General features: G+C 33.1%; 3 protein-coding genes across 4 annotated transcripts; all 3 read left to right on the forward strand.

Moving 5' to 3' along the window:
* Positions 1 to 361: 361 nt before the first annotated feature.
* On the forward strand, positions 362 to 2,668 carry LOC135143461 (uncharacterized). The gene is made up of 13 exons (XM_064075322.1): positions 362 to 620; positions 675 to 808; positions 895 to 997; positions 1,044 to 1,113; positions 1,165 to 1,241; positions 1,298 to 1,425; positions 1,477 to 1,534; positions 1,729 to 1,791; positions 1,854 to 1,931; positions 1,982 to 2,185; positions 2,243 to 2,341; positions 2,409 to 2,504; positions 2,572 to 2,668. The coding sequence occupies exons 1-13, from the start codon at positions 362 to 364 to the stop codon at positions 2,664 to 2,666; spliced, it is 1,464 nt and encodes a 487-aa protein (XP_063931392.1). The 3' UTR covers positions 2,667 to 2,668.
* Positions 2,669 to 4,818: 2,150 nt separating this feature from the next.
* LOC135143489 (uncharacterized) lies at positions 4,819 to 5,886 on the forward strand. Its single transcript, XM_064075357.1, has 6 exons — positions 4,819 to 5,027; positions 5,145 to 5,250; positions 5,311 to 5,411; positions 5,465 to 5,561; positions 5,614 to 5,718; positions 5,788 to 5,886. Exons 1-6 carry the CDS (start codon positions 4,915 to 4,917, stop codon positions 5,875 to 5,877), a joined length of 612 nt encoding a protein of 203 aa, XP_063931427.1. The 5' UTR covers positions 4,819 to 4,914; the 3' UTR covers positions 5,878 to 5,886.
* Positions 5,887 to 9,595: 3,709 nt separating this feature from the next.
* Positions 9,596 to 12,248, forward strand: LOC135143472 (uncharacterized). 2 transcript variants are annotated; one of them, XM_064075335.1, is made up of 11 exons: positions 9,596 to 9,737; positions 9,819 to 9,913; positions 9,984 to 10,066; positions 10,136 to 10,213; positions 10,267 to 10,383; positions 10,461 to 10,560; positions 10,624 to 10,704; positions 10,751 to 10,854; positions 11,698 to 11,814; positions 11,870 to 11,970; positions 12,022 to 12,248. In XM_064075335.1, the coding sequence occupies exons 1-11, from the start codon at positions 9,703 to 9,705 to the stop codon at positions 12,146 to 12,148; spliced, it is 1,038 nt and encodes a 345-aa protein (XP_063931405.1). In that variant the 5' UTR covers positions 9,596 to 9,702; the 3' UTR covers positions 12,149 to 12,248. The 2 variants fall into 2 exon arrangements, with proteins under 2 accessions (XP_063931405.1, XP_063931406.1); XM_064075336.1 differs by having other exon boundaries at positions 12,039 to 12,150.
* The last annotated feature ends 2,937 nt before the right edge of the window (positions 12,249 to 15,185 follow it).

The following is a 15,185-nucleotide window of genomic DNA, read 5'->3' on the forward strand; positions in this document are numbered from 1 at the left end:
TCTTCAAACCTAATTTGTAATGGTCAGCACAATCGCACGAACTACGTATAAGAAGTTAGCATTACCAAAAAAAAAAATTAATGCGTTTAACAAATACTTAAAAAATTGATACCTTAACAATGTTAGTGTTAGAGTATTTTTTTTTTATAGTCTAAATAAGTAGATCTTTTTATATATCATTCGCTGTAAATTAAAACTTGTACAGCTCAATATGGTGGTACTCAACCTTATATGGACTATAAAATTTTAAACATTTTTTTTTTTACAGGTAATACATGTCATATAACCTTTTCATTTTAATTGTAAATTTATTAAGTATAAAATTAAAAAAAGAGAGAATAATTATATGTGACTCTACAATATGTACGTTCTAACTATTCTCGGACTTCGTAGGCTCCTGATATTAATTTTAGTAACTGTCTTCATTATTTACTATCTTCATGCTGCCCAAAATCAACCTGCTCACAAGACCAAAAATTCAAACTTGGTTTTGAGGTCGTTCTTGAGCCATGAAGAGGAAGGGTGTTTGGGAGGAGGGAAAAGTGTGTACCTTGTAAGTTATAAAAACTGCTACAAAACTATAGAGGAGGCAATAAAAGTACTTTCGAAGCATAATTCAGGTAGCTAATTATATTTACACCTAAATCATTTAATTTCTTTTTTTTTCTCTACAGATGAGAAGAATTTAATAAAATTATTAAAAAGTAAGTATGAAATCTTCAAAACAATAAAGTTAGACAGAGATGTCGTCTTCTTAGGATTGGAAGGTTCAAGAACTACTATTATAGCAAATTTTAAGGCAGAGGAGGTAAACCCTTCAAGCACGCTATATTATCAAATGTTTTTAGTGTTTACTCCCTCTCACAGTTGACTTGACGTCTACTAATTTTTCAGGAAATATTAAGCAAGTCATCTATAGGAGACACCATATTTTACGCTCCTCTTAACCGTCAAAAAATTGTTTTTAAAAATCTTATTTTTACTTCGAAAAGGAAAGGTGAGTTTAACTTATCTCCTTAAATAATTTGACAATTTTTTTTTAGCAGGAGTCGGTATTTTGAGGACTGATGGTAATTACGTAAACGAGTACAATATTACAGATCCTTGCAAGGGGTAAATGACTTATTGATCAATTGTAAATCTTATACTGCCCTTTTTACTTAGAAGCGACGAAGATTGTGCTATAAACGCTTTAGAATTATATAACATAGAAGTTTATAGCATTTCGTCTAACAGAATAGGTGTGTCTTATATAATAAAAATTCCATAAATATTAAGTTTTCTTTTCTTGTTATAGGATCTGCTTTTTTTGTATATCGTAGTAGAAAAGTTTACTTTGGCGCTAAATGTTTTTTTCACCAAAACTCATTTATCGGATATGATGACTCATTACCTTCTCCCAAAAATAGAGAGACTTACGGAAAGGTGCTATTTTTTCAACATTAGCACTGTTGTAATAAATTCTCTTTGCTTTAGGCTGGAGGAGCTGTTCTTTCTATTATACGCGTGCTCAGGAGTGATAGTGTCTATATTGGTCCGCCATCTCGCTTGCAGTCTACATATACGAACACATTTTGTTCTTAAACTTTACGATCTCGACTTTTATAGTTTTAGGGCTGTTGTTAAGTTCTTTTATACAACTATTTATAATCGCATTGTGACTTATTTACAGTTATTATTTTATTATTTTCTTCAAGTATTGATCTTATTTTATGTTAATATGTGAAGACGGTTTATTTAGACAAAATTACGCTACTTATCACTCCTTGAACAATCCACCTCATGGAAACGGTTAACTATATAAAGTTTATTTTTATAATGGTACTAAAAAATGCTAAATTTATTATGCTTAGGAGGAGCCATATTTATTTATCAAACTGAAGGCAAAGTAGTTATTAATGGGAAATTTTTCGAAAACTCGGCTAATCAAGGTCTATAATTTAATTTCTTCTGATCCTTCCCGTGTTTCTCACTTCTATAGGAGGAGCCGTTTTTGTTAATATTTGTAAGGGTAGTTTACTGTTTGACGGTGTTTATAAGAAAAACAAAGCTTTTTTTGGGCATCGCAAGAAAGAGCTTGGGACGGGTGGGTGTCTGCGCGTCCAAAATCTCAAGGCTGGCTGCCTTTTAAATTTAAAAGGTCGTTACGAGGAAAATTTTGCTGATAAACGAGGAGGTGTTATAGGTTTTATTGTAATTAGGCGCTTCTTGATAGTACATTGACTAATATCTATTATTCTAGCTACCAATGCTCACGAAGATTTTTCTTACTTTATCTTGAATGCAGACATCCACCGCAATCGTGCTGCTGCGGGGGCCGTTTGGGGATCCTGGAGTGAAGGTATATACTACTATTTTCTATACGGAGGCTGACCATAACACGTCTATTCTGCTCCGAAAAATAATAGGCGGCTCTTTAAAAGGTATTTTCATAGTTAACGAAGCATCACGCATCTCCGGAAACGTGGCCACTACACGGGGGAGTTTCTGTTCTATAAGAAGAAGTAAGTCTAAACTTTTTCAAACCTTTTTTTGTAAAAATATAAATTATTAATATAAATATTAAAATAGAAAAGTTAGGGCTAGACTTCTTTTTGGACAAAAATTTTCAAGATTCTAAGGTGGTTGTGAAACTCCCTGATTTTTCTAACTTGACAAATTTGTAATTTTTCGCTCACTAATAAATATGATATTTTTTCTTTTTATAACCTTTTCCTGGCCGACACCATTTTGTATATAGTTAATTAACAAAGACCATAACTACTACTTACCTGGCCAGAGGCGAAAAGTGTCTAGAAGATTACTTACCGCCTCCAAACTTATAAGTTATGTATAACACATAGAAAATCAAGTTTTAAGAGATCGATTATATTTTAGTATTCTATAAATAAAATTCTCAAGAAACGGCGTATAAAAGCCTCACATTCTTGGTTAATAACTAGGGGGTTTCAAATTCGACTTTTTTCATTGAAATAGTTTGTACGAAACTTGCGCTAATTTACCTTGATAATGCTTTTCAAGTTAAAATATAGCTAAGTTTATACCTTAGAAAATAGTTCTCAGTTTGTTACAAAATTTCGGTTCGAAGGAACTTAAAAATAAATAGGTTGTGAAAAGTGGCCTGATGTACAGTATTAGTAGGAAATAGTAAATCCTCAATTTGGGACTTTAAATCCTTTATATATAAATTATTAAAAAAATAGTTTGAAACTGTGCAACTTCAGATTTTCGCAGATTTTAAGGTAATTCGATTAAGAAGGTTTATAGTTGGAAAGTTGCTTAAAAGTTTGTCAAAAATAGAGCTTAATCATATCTATTCCAACAAAAAATTGTTAATATTGACCTAGCATAATAAAGATCAAAGATTTTCTTATAAGATGTTACCTTAGTTGTACAAACCACTGGATATGTGTTGTTTTTAAAAACCGGGTCTGGTTTGCCAACGGTTCTAAGCGACCAGCAACTTACAAGTTTTAACAACTGAAAATGCTGTTCTTGTAATGTTAAAATGCAAAAACTTTTCTTAAAATATTCTAAAAAATTTACTCGAGAAAAAACTTTGTGTTAGCTATAATGCTGTAAAGGCTACACGCTTGGAACTTTAACTTTACAGCACGTAGGCGAGGCAAACTTTTAAGTAGTAAATTAAAACTCGGTTAATTTAACTCAGTGCTTATTATATTTAGTATTTATGTTAACATAAGAATTTCCATGGGTTATATATACTAGTTTTAACTTTTAATATTTGTCGCTTAACAAGTATTAAATGTCCACCCTTTGTAATATATGTTTGATTAGCAAGTTAGCACTATTTTTTAAAACTATTGGTGGATAAAATTAATAAGGGTTACAACTTTTAGTTCTGAGTGAAGGGAGGTGGCACCTTTTTATGCGAAGGCTTTTTTTTTAAAAATATGCTGGCTATAGCTGACTACTACAAGTTGGTTATTAACAATTATTTACAGCCTATACGAGAGGCTATTTGCTAAAGTATATATTCTGCCGTCTCGTTAGCTTAAATATATTTAAATTTATCTTCTTACTGACTAGGGCGCTTCTACGGTCTGCAGTTTTATACTCGTTATAAACCGATCAAACTAATCAGATATTTATTACTTGTTCCGAGCCCTTTTTCTTCGATGAACATTAAGTTTGCTTTTGGAAAACCTTTCTTAGTGCATGATCAAGTCAATCAACTTCGAGCAATCAAGCTCTCAATAAGTTATCGCAAGCAGGGCCGGGGTCACCCCATAAATCTCTGAGAGGGTAATGCAGGATTATCCCGAAGGAGTGGGGTATAGCATGTATTGGATCCGAACTCCCGATATTCGGCTTAGAGTGGTGGAAACCGCCAAATCTATCATCAGGAAAGGAGGCCTCGAGTACTAGACGCGAAGTTTTCTGGAAACACCGACCTGCATCTTTTGCAAAGGCCTCCTCAGCTGCCAGCTTACCACCCAAGAAAGATAGCTCTACTTTTACCAGGCTTAAGTCTTAATATACTTGATATTATAAACTGACTAGTTAGGAACCTCAATATTGCAGTTATTCACAACAGTTTTTAGTTAAAAAAGTACTTCCTTGAAGTAATTTTTGAAGACTTTACTAGTCATGCGTGAAGTTTGAACGAATCACGTAGAAATATTAAATCACTTAGAAAAAAAGAATTTGAACCAAATTAAAACCTTTTACCGCTCCTATTCTTCAAGAGTTGTCTTAATTGCAACAAAATCGGGAAACGGGTAGAACTTGTTAATATCGAGATAATGTTTAATGTGGAAAATTCATTCGCCTTTAAAAAAAAAGGTTACTTAACTTTCACTGCAGGAGATCTTTCACAGTTCAACAGCTAACTGCTGGTGATATCGAAGGCTGCGCGCACTGTTAACTCTTTTACGTAGATATTTTTTAGTTATGAAGAGAGTTGAGGAATCACAAGAGATGCTAACAAATTTGGAAGGATCTCGTGTTAAATTATTAAAAATAGCTGTTAATACCGCTCTTGCTAAGGTTCTATCTTCTTGCAGGTGAAATTATTTTTTATATAATCGAAGTCCTTTCAAATTAAATTTGCTTTAAAAATTTTGGAGTTTTTTTAATTAAAGTAATTTTAAGAAATTTTTATTTTTTTGCTTTAACCATAGTATGGACAAGCTCTCAACTTGTTTTACAAATTTAAATTCAACTCAATATGAATATTTAGATAAAATATTTAAGCAATTACAAATTTTCATGCAACAAAGCGTTGAGGTATATATATAGTACTTTATTTTCTTTAAAACATCCCTCCTATATTTTTTACTTTTGTAGGAGGAACTGGAGAAAATATTAAAAGAAAATCAAGCTATAGAACGTCTTAACGCCTTGGATAAACTTATTGAAGAATCTAAACAATACGCTACCACGAGAAGGTTTTTCTTGGTTACCCTTGTTTACAGATAGTTTCAATCTATTTTTTTTTTAGACGAACGCATTCAGAAACGCCTGAAGATTTAGTTAATAAAAGATTGTATTATATTAAGAAAAGCTACCATAAGAAATTAGTAGAAAAAGTTGAACAGGTTTTCTGTGCAGTATAATCTGTTTGGTGGACTAAAGAGTTTTTTATTGTAGTTGCAAGAAAAACACGAAAAGATTGTAAGTACTTTGACTGTTAAAAGAAACGAATTGCAAAGTCGTCGCAGCGTTATACTTGAAAAGCTTTCTTTTTTGAATGAGGTTTATATGCTCTATTGTTATATAATTTCCTGCACACACAATTTTTTAATGTGTTTTACCTTATGTTAGGCCACTAATTTTGCTAATGAACTGCCCATTGATGAAATTAGCGAAGCCATACTGCAAGGAGAAATGCTTATTGCTAATCAGCGGCTTTAAATTATTAATTATTAATGGTTAATAATTTCCTTTTTTATCCTTTTTGTCAACTTTACTAAAATTCTTAAAGTATTGTTATGTTATCAAATATTGAAGAGTGAATATAAGTAGAAAAAGGTACTTTTGTTAGTTTTTTAGGAGGCTGCAGCTCCTACTTTTCTTTTTTCTCTCCTTATAGCTACTAAGTTAAGCCTTGGTATCCCTGAGCGACTTAAAAAGTTGTTAAGTTATAGTATTCAACAGTACGCTCCCTACTTCAGCGTTTATAAACTTGAGTGCTGCTAGCGTCTTATTAATTGATGGCTCAATAAGCTCTACATAAACGTTAAAGCGGTTGTAAAAGATCGCATATCAATTGTCTTCTTATCTGTAACCTTAAAAAAATTGCAAATTTTAAATGGCTTATGTAAATCCTTTAGTTCAAAAATACGTTGTAAGTAGAGAACTATTACTAAAAACCACTTCTAGTGTTCGGAGTGAGCATCTTACTCGTTATTGACAAATATATAACCGAGTTTACTATTCGGTAATAGTACAACCTACTATATTCAGGCTTTCGGATCTTTTTTACGGCTTCATGATTTGGGCAGGTAGCTTTTCCCGCCTAAGGGTTCTAATATGAAAATTGTAAGATCTTAAACTCTTGGTTAACTACCTTATTTTTAGTTTTAATCTAAAATTAACCCTATCAAAAAAACAATGCCAAAAACAAGTGTAAGCTTTGGTTTAAGAAGAATGAGACTAACTGAGACTAAACAGTAAGAAGTTAAATATTATTTTAGTTTGCCAAAACATCTCAATTGTGTCAGTTACTATTTTAAAAAAATAATAAAAAGCAAGAGCCCCATGGTGCCATTTTTTTGAACAGCGATAATCTGAAGTAAGCCGTGCGAATAACAAACCTATCTAAATAAAATTCCCTGTGTGTATTTTACAGACCGGGAGCCCTCGAGGAAGAATACAGAACATTCGTACTATTATTGACTTTTGCAGATGCTCGGTAAGTCGAGCGCAGGCCGCTTTTAGTCTTGACTTGGGGCAGGTAGTCGCCCGTACCACTAGGATAAGAATCATGCATGTTCCATTCACATTATGCTTTTTGCGCATATTAGCAAGCAGGTAGAGTGCGTGAAATACGCTAAGTCGGTAATTTATCGATGATGACGTCCTAAAGTATGGCCTGAGAGCCCATGGGACCTTAACACCTTCGAAGGTCGGAGGAATGATAATAATAGCAAAGAGCCTTGCGGGACAACAGAGGGGTAGTAATCAATGAAAGTGTCCGCGAGTGATCTCTTCTAAATCCAAATTAGCAATTCTGGAGGCCCTTTGTGTGTTACTACAAACTCTTCTTGCCGACGTAGTATAACAGCCTCCAAGGTTTTGCCCACCGCTAAAATAGGTTAAAAGAGCGATATAAGGTGGCGTATGTTGAGGGCAGCGGAGTATTGGGTAACACTGTTTTTCAGCGTACTGAAGAGAAATTAAGCGACATTGCAAAAGGGGGAAGGGGGGGACTGATCGCCACCAGCAGCTACTTAGCACCTCTTTGGTATCGCTGTTTGAGCCGAATGCTTTGATTTTTTAATTACAGACTCTAATAGCAATTCATTAGCTTTTCTTGGTTTTGGTAGATCTGTCACCAATGGTTGACGAATCCTGCGTTGTCTTGCCTTTCGTACCTAAAGATAGGTTAAAACAGAGAAGCGCACTGGGCAACGAGATGGTCGGCAAAGAGCACCGCCTTATCTCTGTTGCTTTCAGCCGCTATCAAACCGTTTTCAGTGGCGGCGGATTTTAAAAACGTTTGACGAGCGACTGCCTACAGACATGTCTTGCAGCTCTTCGGGTGTAAATTCGGTTTGGCCTCTTTGGGTAGTTGGGGAGGGTAGTGTAGCAGTGGCCTGGTATACCAATTGACGGTGTTAATGAAAAAGGTTCAGTTTATAAACCTGTAGACGAATAAGCCGACACTATACTTCTCGACAGGTTGAATAGCTGTTACGGGTCTCTCAAAGTTAGTAATAGTCCCTTCTAACAGGGAAGGAGGTCGGAGGGAGACCAAATAGCTTTGTAATCTTTACAATCTTAAAGCTCATTCCCACTTCCATTTAAGTAGGTTATCTACACAATTGTAAAACTCTATTTTTACTGAACTTACGCTCCTGTCACCCTGAATTTTACTGTAAAAATTTTTGAAGGCTTCTATAAAAAGGCGTATATGTAAGGAAGCTTGATTAATCTTCTTGAAGCTTTTGAAAAAGGAAAGAGGTAATAAACTTAACTTCTACGAAACCAACTTGACCCATCTATTATAAAGAATAATAAAGCTTACAAAATCATTTTTTTGTATACCATATACTTTGCATTGTACCAAAAAATATTATTCATTAGCTCATAGAAATGTAATATTTACACGGTATAGCGTAGATAAACCTATTACCATTCACATATTGGGGAATTTGTCGTGCTTTAAATTGATTTTTTGAATACTAGTGCTCCTATATACTTGCTTAAATTTAAATTTCAATGAGCAGTTTCATAGAACAAAAGTGCATGTAAGTCAAAACTTAAATTATGAATAACTAATTTTGCAGTACTTTCCCTCTATTTTTGTAAGTAAAATATTATATTAAGATAGCTTAAAATTTTTCACCAGGTTTATCTATATATGTAAAGTTTATTATAACCTCATTTTATGGATTTTTTTAGTAGTAAAAGTTATCATATTTATACGATGTAACAAGTGTAGGGTGCACAATATATCCCTCAAATCCAATATTTCCATAAGATTTTAGTGTGAGGATATCGCTTCTAGTTGTAATGTATATTTATCACGCCTATATTATTGTATTGCACATGCGCTGCTCCACGAGCTATGCTTTTGTTTAGTTAAATCTATCTTTTAAGTAGCAAAATATTAAATTAAAGGTAGAAGGAAAACCTAAAAGTCTTACAACTGATTAAAAACGGTAGGAAATCTGTATAAGCGTTATAAATGACCAATTAAAATATTAATTGCGTCATAAAATAATTTTCAATTATATTTAGCGTCTTAAAGTCATGTTTTAGCAGATTTACTGCATTGAAAACGCTTAATCTATCATGCATTAAATGCGCCACCAATTATTATTTAAGAAAAATACTGAATCGCCTTAGTTCATCTAACAAATACTGTAGTAAATTCTTCTAAACAAATCTGTTCATTAAAATTACTGTACTAAATGTAGCGAAAGAACAAAAACAGCAATTTTTAGTGTTAACAATACTCAAAGGAAGCCATTGTTCTAAGAGTTGTATGCCCTACGACCATTATAAGAAAATTTTAAAAAATTTGCATATCATCCTACTACAAGTTAATAAAGTATATTTTATAAAATAAAATAAAATTTATATAAAATGAACATTTTAAAAAAACCCATAAATACTATTACTTGAAAGTGCTGCTATTTAAGTCTTAATTTACTAAGCTACTTTGGAAGTACTTAAAAAGTTTACCAAAACTCATTAGATCTGAACGGCCTCCCCCTAGTCCTTTAATAAACAAAAAAATTTGAAATATCCAATAAACATGCTAAATTAAAAATTCTTACTTCGAGAAAAAGTTCTAAATAAACAATAATGCGTGAAAATTTTGTTTTTTGGTGGGTTAATGTAGTTGTGGCAGTAAAAAACTTTTACCTTATTAGCATTTAAAAGAAAACCTTTTTTTATTTATATAAAATCACGGTACTAGTTTTTAGCCTAGGAAGTAAAATTGCAGCCAGGCGATTTTAAAAGTCAGTTATATTACGTTTATGTATAAAAACAAGTTTCTTTCAAAAAATGTCTATGTTGGAAATGAATTTGAATACTGGATCGTAAATTTTTTAATTTTTTTTTTCTGAGCTTTTTATGGGGTATGCAGTCATAACTTTTCCGTTGACTTACTATTAATAAAGCTTTTGGATTGCTCTCTATCTTTTAACCAATGTCGGTTTGTCTGTTTATAGCAAAGTTGTACTAACCTCTTTCAAATTCCCTTGGACGCTTTCAGGTGGCGAGATGAATGCTTGACTTTAGGATAAGACCTACAAAACTCGTTTTTTTGTTTATTAATACTTCAGCTGTGCATGTCTTAATATCTGGCTTGGGGGCTGCTATAAGCATTTATATATTTAATTCCTGTCAGCTTAACACTTTAAGGAAGGTACTTAACCATTTTATCCTTTTAAAAGTTAATTTCGTTATGTAAAAACTTTTCACTAAACCTCTTTAGGAACAGGTGCCCATTTGGCTGGGCTTTTCTTTTTTGTATACTATGAATATAGCAGTAAGCAATGTCGCCCTTGAGAGAGTACGAGTTATTAACGTTGGTTATAACAAATATATTAATTTCTCCGATAAAAGGTTTCCCTTCCATTTCATCAAATTATTAGAAGCACAAATCCAGTGGTTACAAGTATTTTAGAATACTTTATTTTCAGACGACTGTACTCAGAGAAAACTTACTTAAGCCTCATACCTGTAATTAATATTAATTGTCCCTTTCTCAAGGATATCATCTCTGCAAGTGCACTACTGTGTCCTTTCTCATGTGGTAGGTAGTGCTGGGCGTGGGCATAGCTTCTCGAGGCGAGCTCAGATTTAACATTTCAGGTCTGCTTTTTACCTTGCTTAGCGTTCTTTTGGCTTCTTTAAAAGGTAAAATTTAGCGAGCGTTAAGTTCACTATTTACTATATATTTCTTTAATTCGCGGTTCACAGGAATAATTTCGAATATGTTAATGGTGGGGGACACAAATGTTCACCCCATAGAACTCGTTTATCGAATGTCCATTCCGGCAGGTTTCTAAACGCCCACGCTATATGTAAATTACTGACTTTTCAACAGGCATCCAGTGCGTTATTTTCTGTGCGCTAACCGGAGAAGCCAGTGGTGTATTAAAATATATACGCCTGCAAGTCTTGTCGAATTACGACCACCTCGAACTCAACGTATATTTAGTTGGATATATATATATATTAGATCGAATACTACCAGAAGGACAAAGGGAAGCCCACCATCTTCTGTCTTCTAACATTGCCATTGTTCATACACGGTTTATGGTGCAGAGGCTAACCAGACAGCAGATAAGTATAGAGAAGTAACCGCACAGAGCATAGAGTACTATTATCATAAAGACGAGGAGCGTTTTTAATTTTAGTAGTAAATATTATGTAAATCGTTAGGCAAAGCATTCTTAGAAAAGAACCCATTTTTTGAGAGTAACGTTTACGTATCTGTGTGTGAACCATGCCTTCCAGCTCGCTTTGTACTATGCTTAAAATTTGCATGATGAGCTAACTAAGCCGATAGAATAAATAATCAAAGCAAGTAATTACAGTTGGGGCTTTTTAAATTCTGAATGAAGACCCTCAAAGAATTGCGTTACCTCTTAATTTTAAGTTCTTACTGTATTTCCTACCTGAAGATGTAGCGGTAGTACATCCTATTGTGTTAATTTTAATAAACAATAATTAAAAAGGTTGCATAACGAAAACTGCTTATAAAAAAAAATTTTTTTTAAGTTTACGTAGAAAAAGAGAACAAGAATGCTAACTAGCTTTTTTATACAATTATACTATTATCAAAGGAGGGAAACCCATCAATACACTAAAGTATAATTGGTGGCGCGCTGAGTGGGCGAAAAAATTTCTGAGGATTAGTACAAATTAGCACACATAATATAGTATAAGTTTCACCAAGGAAAACAACTTGTTATACAGCGTTAACTTTCCGTATAATAAACTGTCGCTTTTCCTAATATTTTGGCCGGTATTTAAAAAAAATAAAAAAAGATGTTATGGATTCTTCTCTTTAACGGGCTCCTTGCTTTTGTCCTGAATGTGGTCAGCTTCACTGCTAACAAGAAAACGGGAGCGCTTTCTATGACTGTTGCTGGAAACAGCACGCAGGTTTGCTTCCTTTTAACCACAAATTATATAGTGATGTTAAAAATTGATATTCAAGGTTTTGTGCATTATCGCTTCAGTTTTATTTTTGAAATATGTTTTAACAATGTGGAGTTTAGCAGGTGTTACTCTGACTATAGCAGGAAGCCTTACCTACAGGTACTTGCTTACTTTGCTTAAACTATTTAAAGGTTTTTAATATTCAGATAGTATTATCAAATATAAAGAGAACAAGTCCAACGACTTCAATCTTGATAGTGGCGAAGAATACGAAGAAAAGGGATTGAATAATGAAACGGAGAAAGAAGGCCTTGAAGAAATTTTTGTTGCTCGATGACAAAAGCTCTGGAGTAAAGAATTCTAGATAGCGTCTCTGTCCTTGTTAACACGGTCAATCCTTAAAAAAATGCTTTAAATTTCAAATATAATAAATTTTATCTGCGTGCAAGCATTCTTCTCGGCACCCATTAAAGTTTTGTCATTCGCACCATTCCACCGACGTAGAACGCCTCGAATCCCAATATTATCATATTTTTTCGTATTGTAAATAGCTTTACACTAATTTATAAGATTCTTTTTACATGCTAAGTTGCAGAAAATAACTAGCTCCCTGCTTGTAGTAAATTTAAGAATTATAATTATCTATGTATGCAAATTTTGTTAGGGTTATGGCTTTAAGAACCCATAAATAATATATTATCAAAGCCCTAATTAAATCTCAAATATGATTAAAAGAAACATTATTTATCAGTAATATATCCAGCCCCGGAATTGCTAAGAGATCTTTTTGTGAACTATAAGAATGTAATAAGCCGATTCCATGAGTGTAGAGATGAAAAGGGAAGCTCTTTGGCAAGGCTGACTGGTCAGGCGTGCGGACCAACTCTCCCAACGATGGTTCTAGCGGTAGTTTCCCCGACTCTTTGGGGAATAACGGGAGTGGACCCCTCCCACCCTCGGGACAAACGTGATACTTCCTCGAGAAAGAAACACTGAAGCGGTCTGCGCAAGCAGATAGATAGCGTTTGTAATAGTTATTAATAATTTTAATTAAAGTTAGTAAATAAGTAAGGGCCTGACCTCTGCACCTTATATTCCTTTGACTATGGACTATTCGCATTCATATATAATATATAATGGACATACCCTTTCAATAATAAATTTACATTTTTTCCCCCCACTGCGAGGAATTTTAAAGGCTAACTTCAGATAGGAATCTGAACATTTTAAAGTTTTATAACCTAAAAGGAACTTTAAAAAAAAAAAGCTTAATGCGTTTAAAATTTTCTTAGCACTTTTAGGCTTTTTAACAAACGCCCTACAGAAGGTAACCTCCTAACATATTTTAGAGAAAATTATTGTTCGGCCCTAAGACCAAAACAATATATTAAACTTGCCCTTTAGAAAATAAAGCTTACAGCCCTATAGACAGAAAGAACTCCGCAAGACAAAGAAAAAAATCTAGTTGTTTATTAAGATTAAAATGAATATATAGACACAATTTTAAAGTCTAGCTTGTTAGATTAAATTTACCTTTTAAAATTAATAAAACGCAAAGCGCACACCCTCACTTGTTAGGAAATTATCTTATTTAACTGTTCACTGTAAGTGGTTCATCCTCCAACAAGAACCTTGACATTACCGCTTCAATATATCAAATGTTAAATTTGTGATATTTCTCGATATAATAAAGTAAAGATATACTCGTCTCCCAGTAAATTATATATTAGTTAAGACTTTATCATTTTTAGTTACAATTATTATCATAAAATTTTTGGTGTAAAACCTTAACTTATAGTGAGGTTACTTATACAATATTATAAAACATCTTGTACTTCTTACAGTACGCTGGTACCTCTATATTATAACCAACGCATTTCAGCTTGTACTATCTTCAAGTACCACTTTTACCAGTTGTCTAACAAATTGGGTTTTTCGCTAAAACTATTAGAACGTTAATCTCATTTTGTTTAAAACAGTTGTCTGGGGCGCGGCCTTGAGTTTACTGCCGCCCTCTTTAGAAAAGCAGTATCCACCCTTTTATATTAAAAATTAATTTAAAATTTTAAAGCACGTCATTTTCTTCAACAAAATCGTTAATCACTGCAGTAACATTCTCGTGGATACTTTGAGCAGATCATACCTTTTGGAAAGAACTGCTTGGAGCCAATGAAACTACTTAAAACTTTCCTGTTTAAAGTAAATTTATTAACTCCATTAAATTTGATGGGAAGTTTCGGTGAACAATACAATTTATCACTATCTGATTCTAAAACTGTGCCTTAATTATCAAGTATCCTCCGGATTTATACCTATCGCGCCCTATCATTAAGGTTGATCAGCAAACACAATAGTAAAATACTACTATGGAAGTCCTCAAATCATTAGTTTTTTACCTTCGTATTTATTGTAATTTGGTCATCCGTACCTCGCACCAAAAATTTCATTCATATCCCGTTGATATCGAGCGAATACATTGTGTGATCTACGTTTCTTTCTATAACTATAGGTACCGCATTGAGGTAGCTACTTTTGTAACTCCTTTAGGCTTAATGGATATTTTTTTCATATGCATGAGTGCAGACAAGTTTACAAGTGAAAGTGAGCACATTTTTCGTGACATTTTAAATAAAAAGCTTTTATTTTATTAAATCTTTTAGAGAAACCCAATTTCTATTATAAAAGAATAATGATCGTCACAGAACGCTACCTTCCCCACAAACCGTATATTCTGCAAAACTAAGCTTATAGTATACCAACTTAAACTTCACTTTACTATGTTCACAATTTGTTAATGGAGATATTACTACTGTCAATGCAATAATTTTTTTAACTTTTATCAGTATGACTTTATTGATACTTTTGATGCGCATAGAAGTATTCCTAAACCTAATTTAAGGGTGTAAAGAACAAGGTAGGGTTAACTAAGGTCTTATAAAAAGTATTATAAAAGTAAGGTTTAAGTAATATACACGGTAGGCGAGAGATTATTTTAAAATGACCAACCTTTATTCATTATACAGGATCTGCATAATTTGTGTACATAAATTAATCCCTTGGCTATCTTATGTTTATTATATGCATTTGGGTGCTAGTTTAATAAATGTTATCCTTCTTCTCTCTACTTGTGTCGCGTTAGAGACGCTAAAGTTAAATTTTGAGAACTATGCTTTCGATGCTTGTAATCACAATATATCGCTGAGTAGGTTTTGTTAAGGATTTTTACTTTTCGGGTTAAAATTTTTATATATCAGATGTTGACAGATATCACAAGTTAACGGCCTTGTCGGCCCTGCTATCCCGATTTCTGTTTACCAATAGCTGCTCTAGTTTCATCCTCTCGATATGGAATCAACCACAATAAAGTCACTCTC

The sequence above is a fragment of the Zophobas morio genome, unplaced genomic scaffold, assembly GCF_036711695.1.
Source record: "Zophobas morio isolate AGI-343-1 ecotype UQ-CSIRO unplaced genomic scaffold, CSIRO_AGI_Zmor_V1 ptg000059l, whole genome shotgun sequence".
In the NCBI taxonomy this organism is placed as follows: Eukaryota; Metazoa; Arthropoda; class Insecta; order Coleoptera; family Tenebrionidae; genus Zophobas; species Zophobas morio.

Excerpts from the sequence above, each read along its gene's own strand:
- LOC135143472 (XM_064075335.1), top strand. The coding sequence starts at position 9,703 with ATGTCTATGTTGGAAATGAATTTGAATACTGGATC. Across the intron at positions 10,855-11,697 it reads ACGACCACCTCGAACTCAAC|ATGTTATGGATTCTTCTCTT; the intron begins GTATATTTAGTT and ends AAATAAAAAAAG. Across the intron at positions 11,971-12,021 it reads GCAGGAAGCCTTACCTACAG|TATTATCAAATATAAAGAGA; the intron begins GTACTTGCTTAC and ends ATATTCAGATAG.
- LOC135143461 (XM_064075322.1), top strand. The coding sequence starts at position 362 with ATGTACGTTCTAACTATTCTCGGACTTCGTAGGCTCCTGATATTAATT. Across the intron at positions 621-674 it reads ACTTTCGAAGCATAATTCAG|ATGAGAAGAATTTAATAAAA; the intron begins GTAGCTAATTAT and ends TTTTCTCTACAG. Across the intron at positions 2,505-2,571 it reads TTTCTGTTCTATAAGAAGAA|AAAAGTTAGGGCTAGACTTC; the intron begins GTAAGTCTAAAC and ends ATATTAAAATAG.
- LOC135143489 (XM_064075357.1), top strand. The coding sequence starts at position 4,915 with ATGAAGAGAGTTGAGGAATCACAAGAGATGCTAACAAATTTGGAAGGA. Across the intron at positions 5,562-5,613 it reads TAGTAGAAAAAGTTGAACAG|TTGCAAGAAAAACACGAAAA; the intron begins GTTTTCTGTGCA and ends TTTTTATTGTAG. Across the intron at positions 5,719-5,787 it reads AGCTTTCTTTTTTGAATGAG|GCCACTAATTTTGCTAATGA; the intron begins GTTTATATGCTC and ends ACCTTATGTTAG.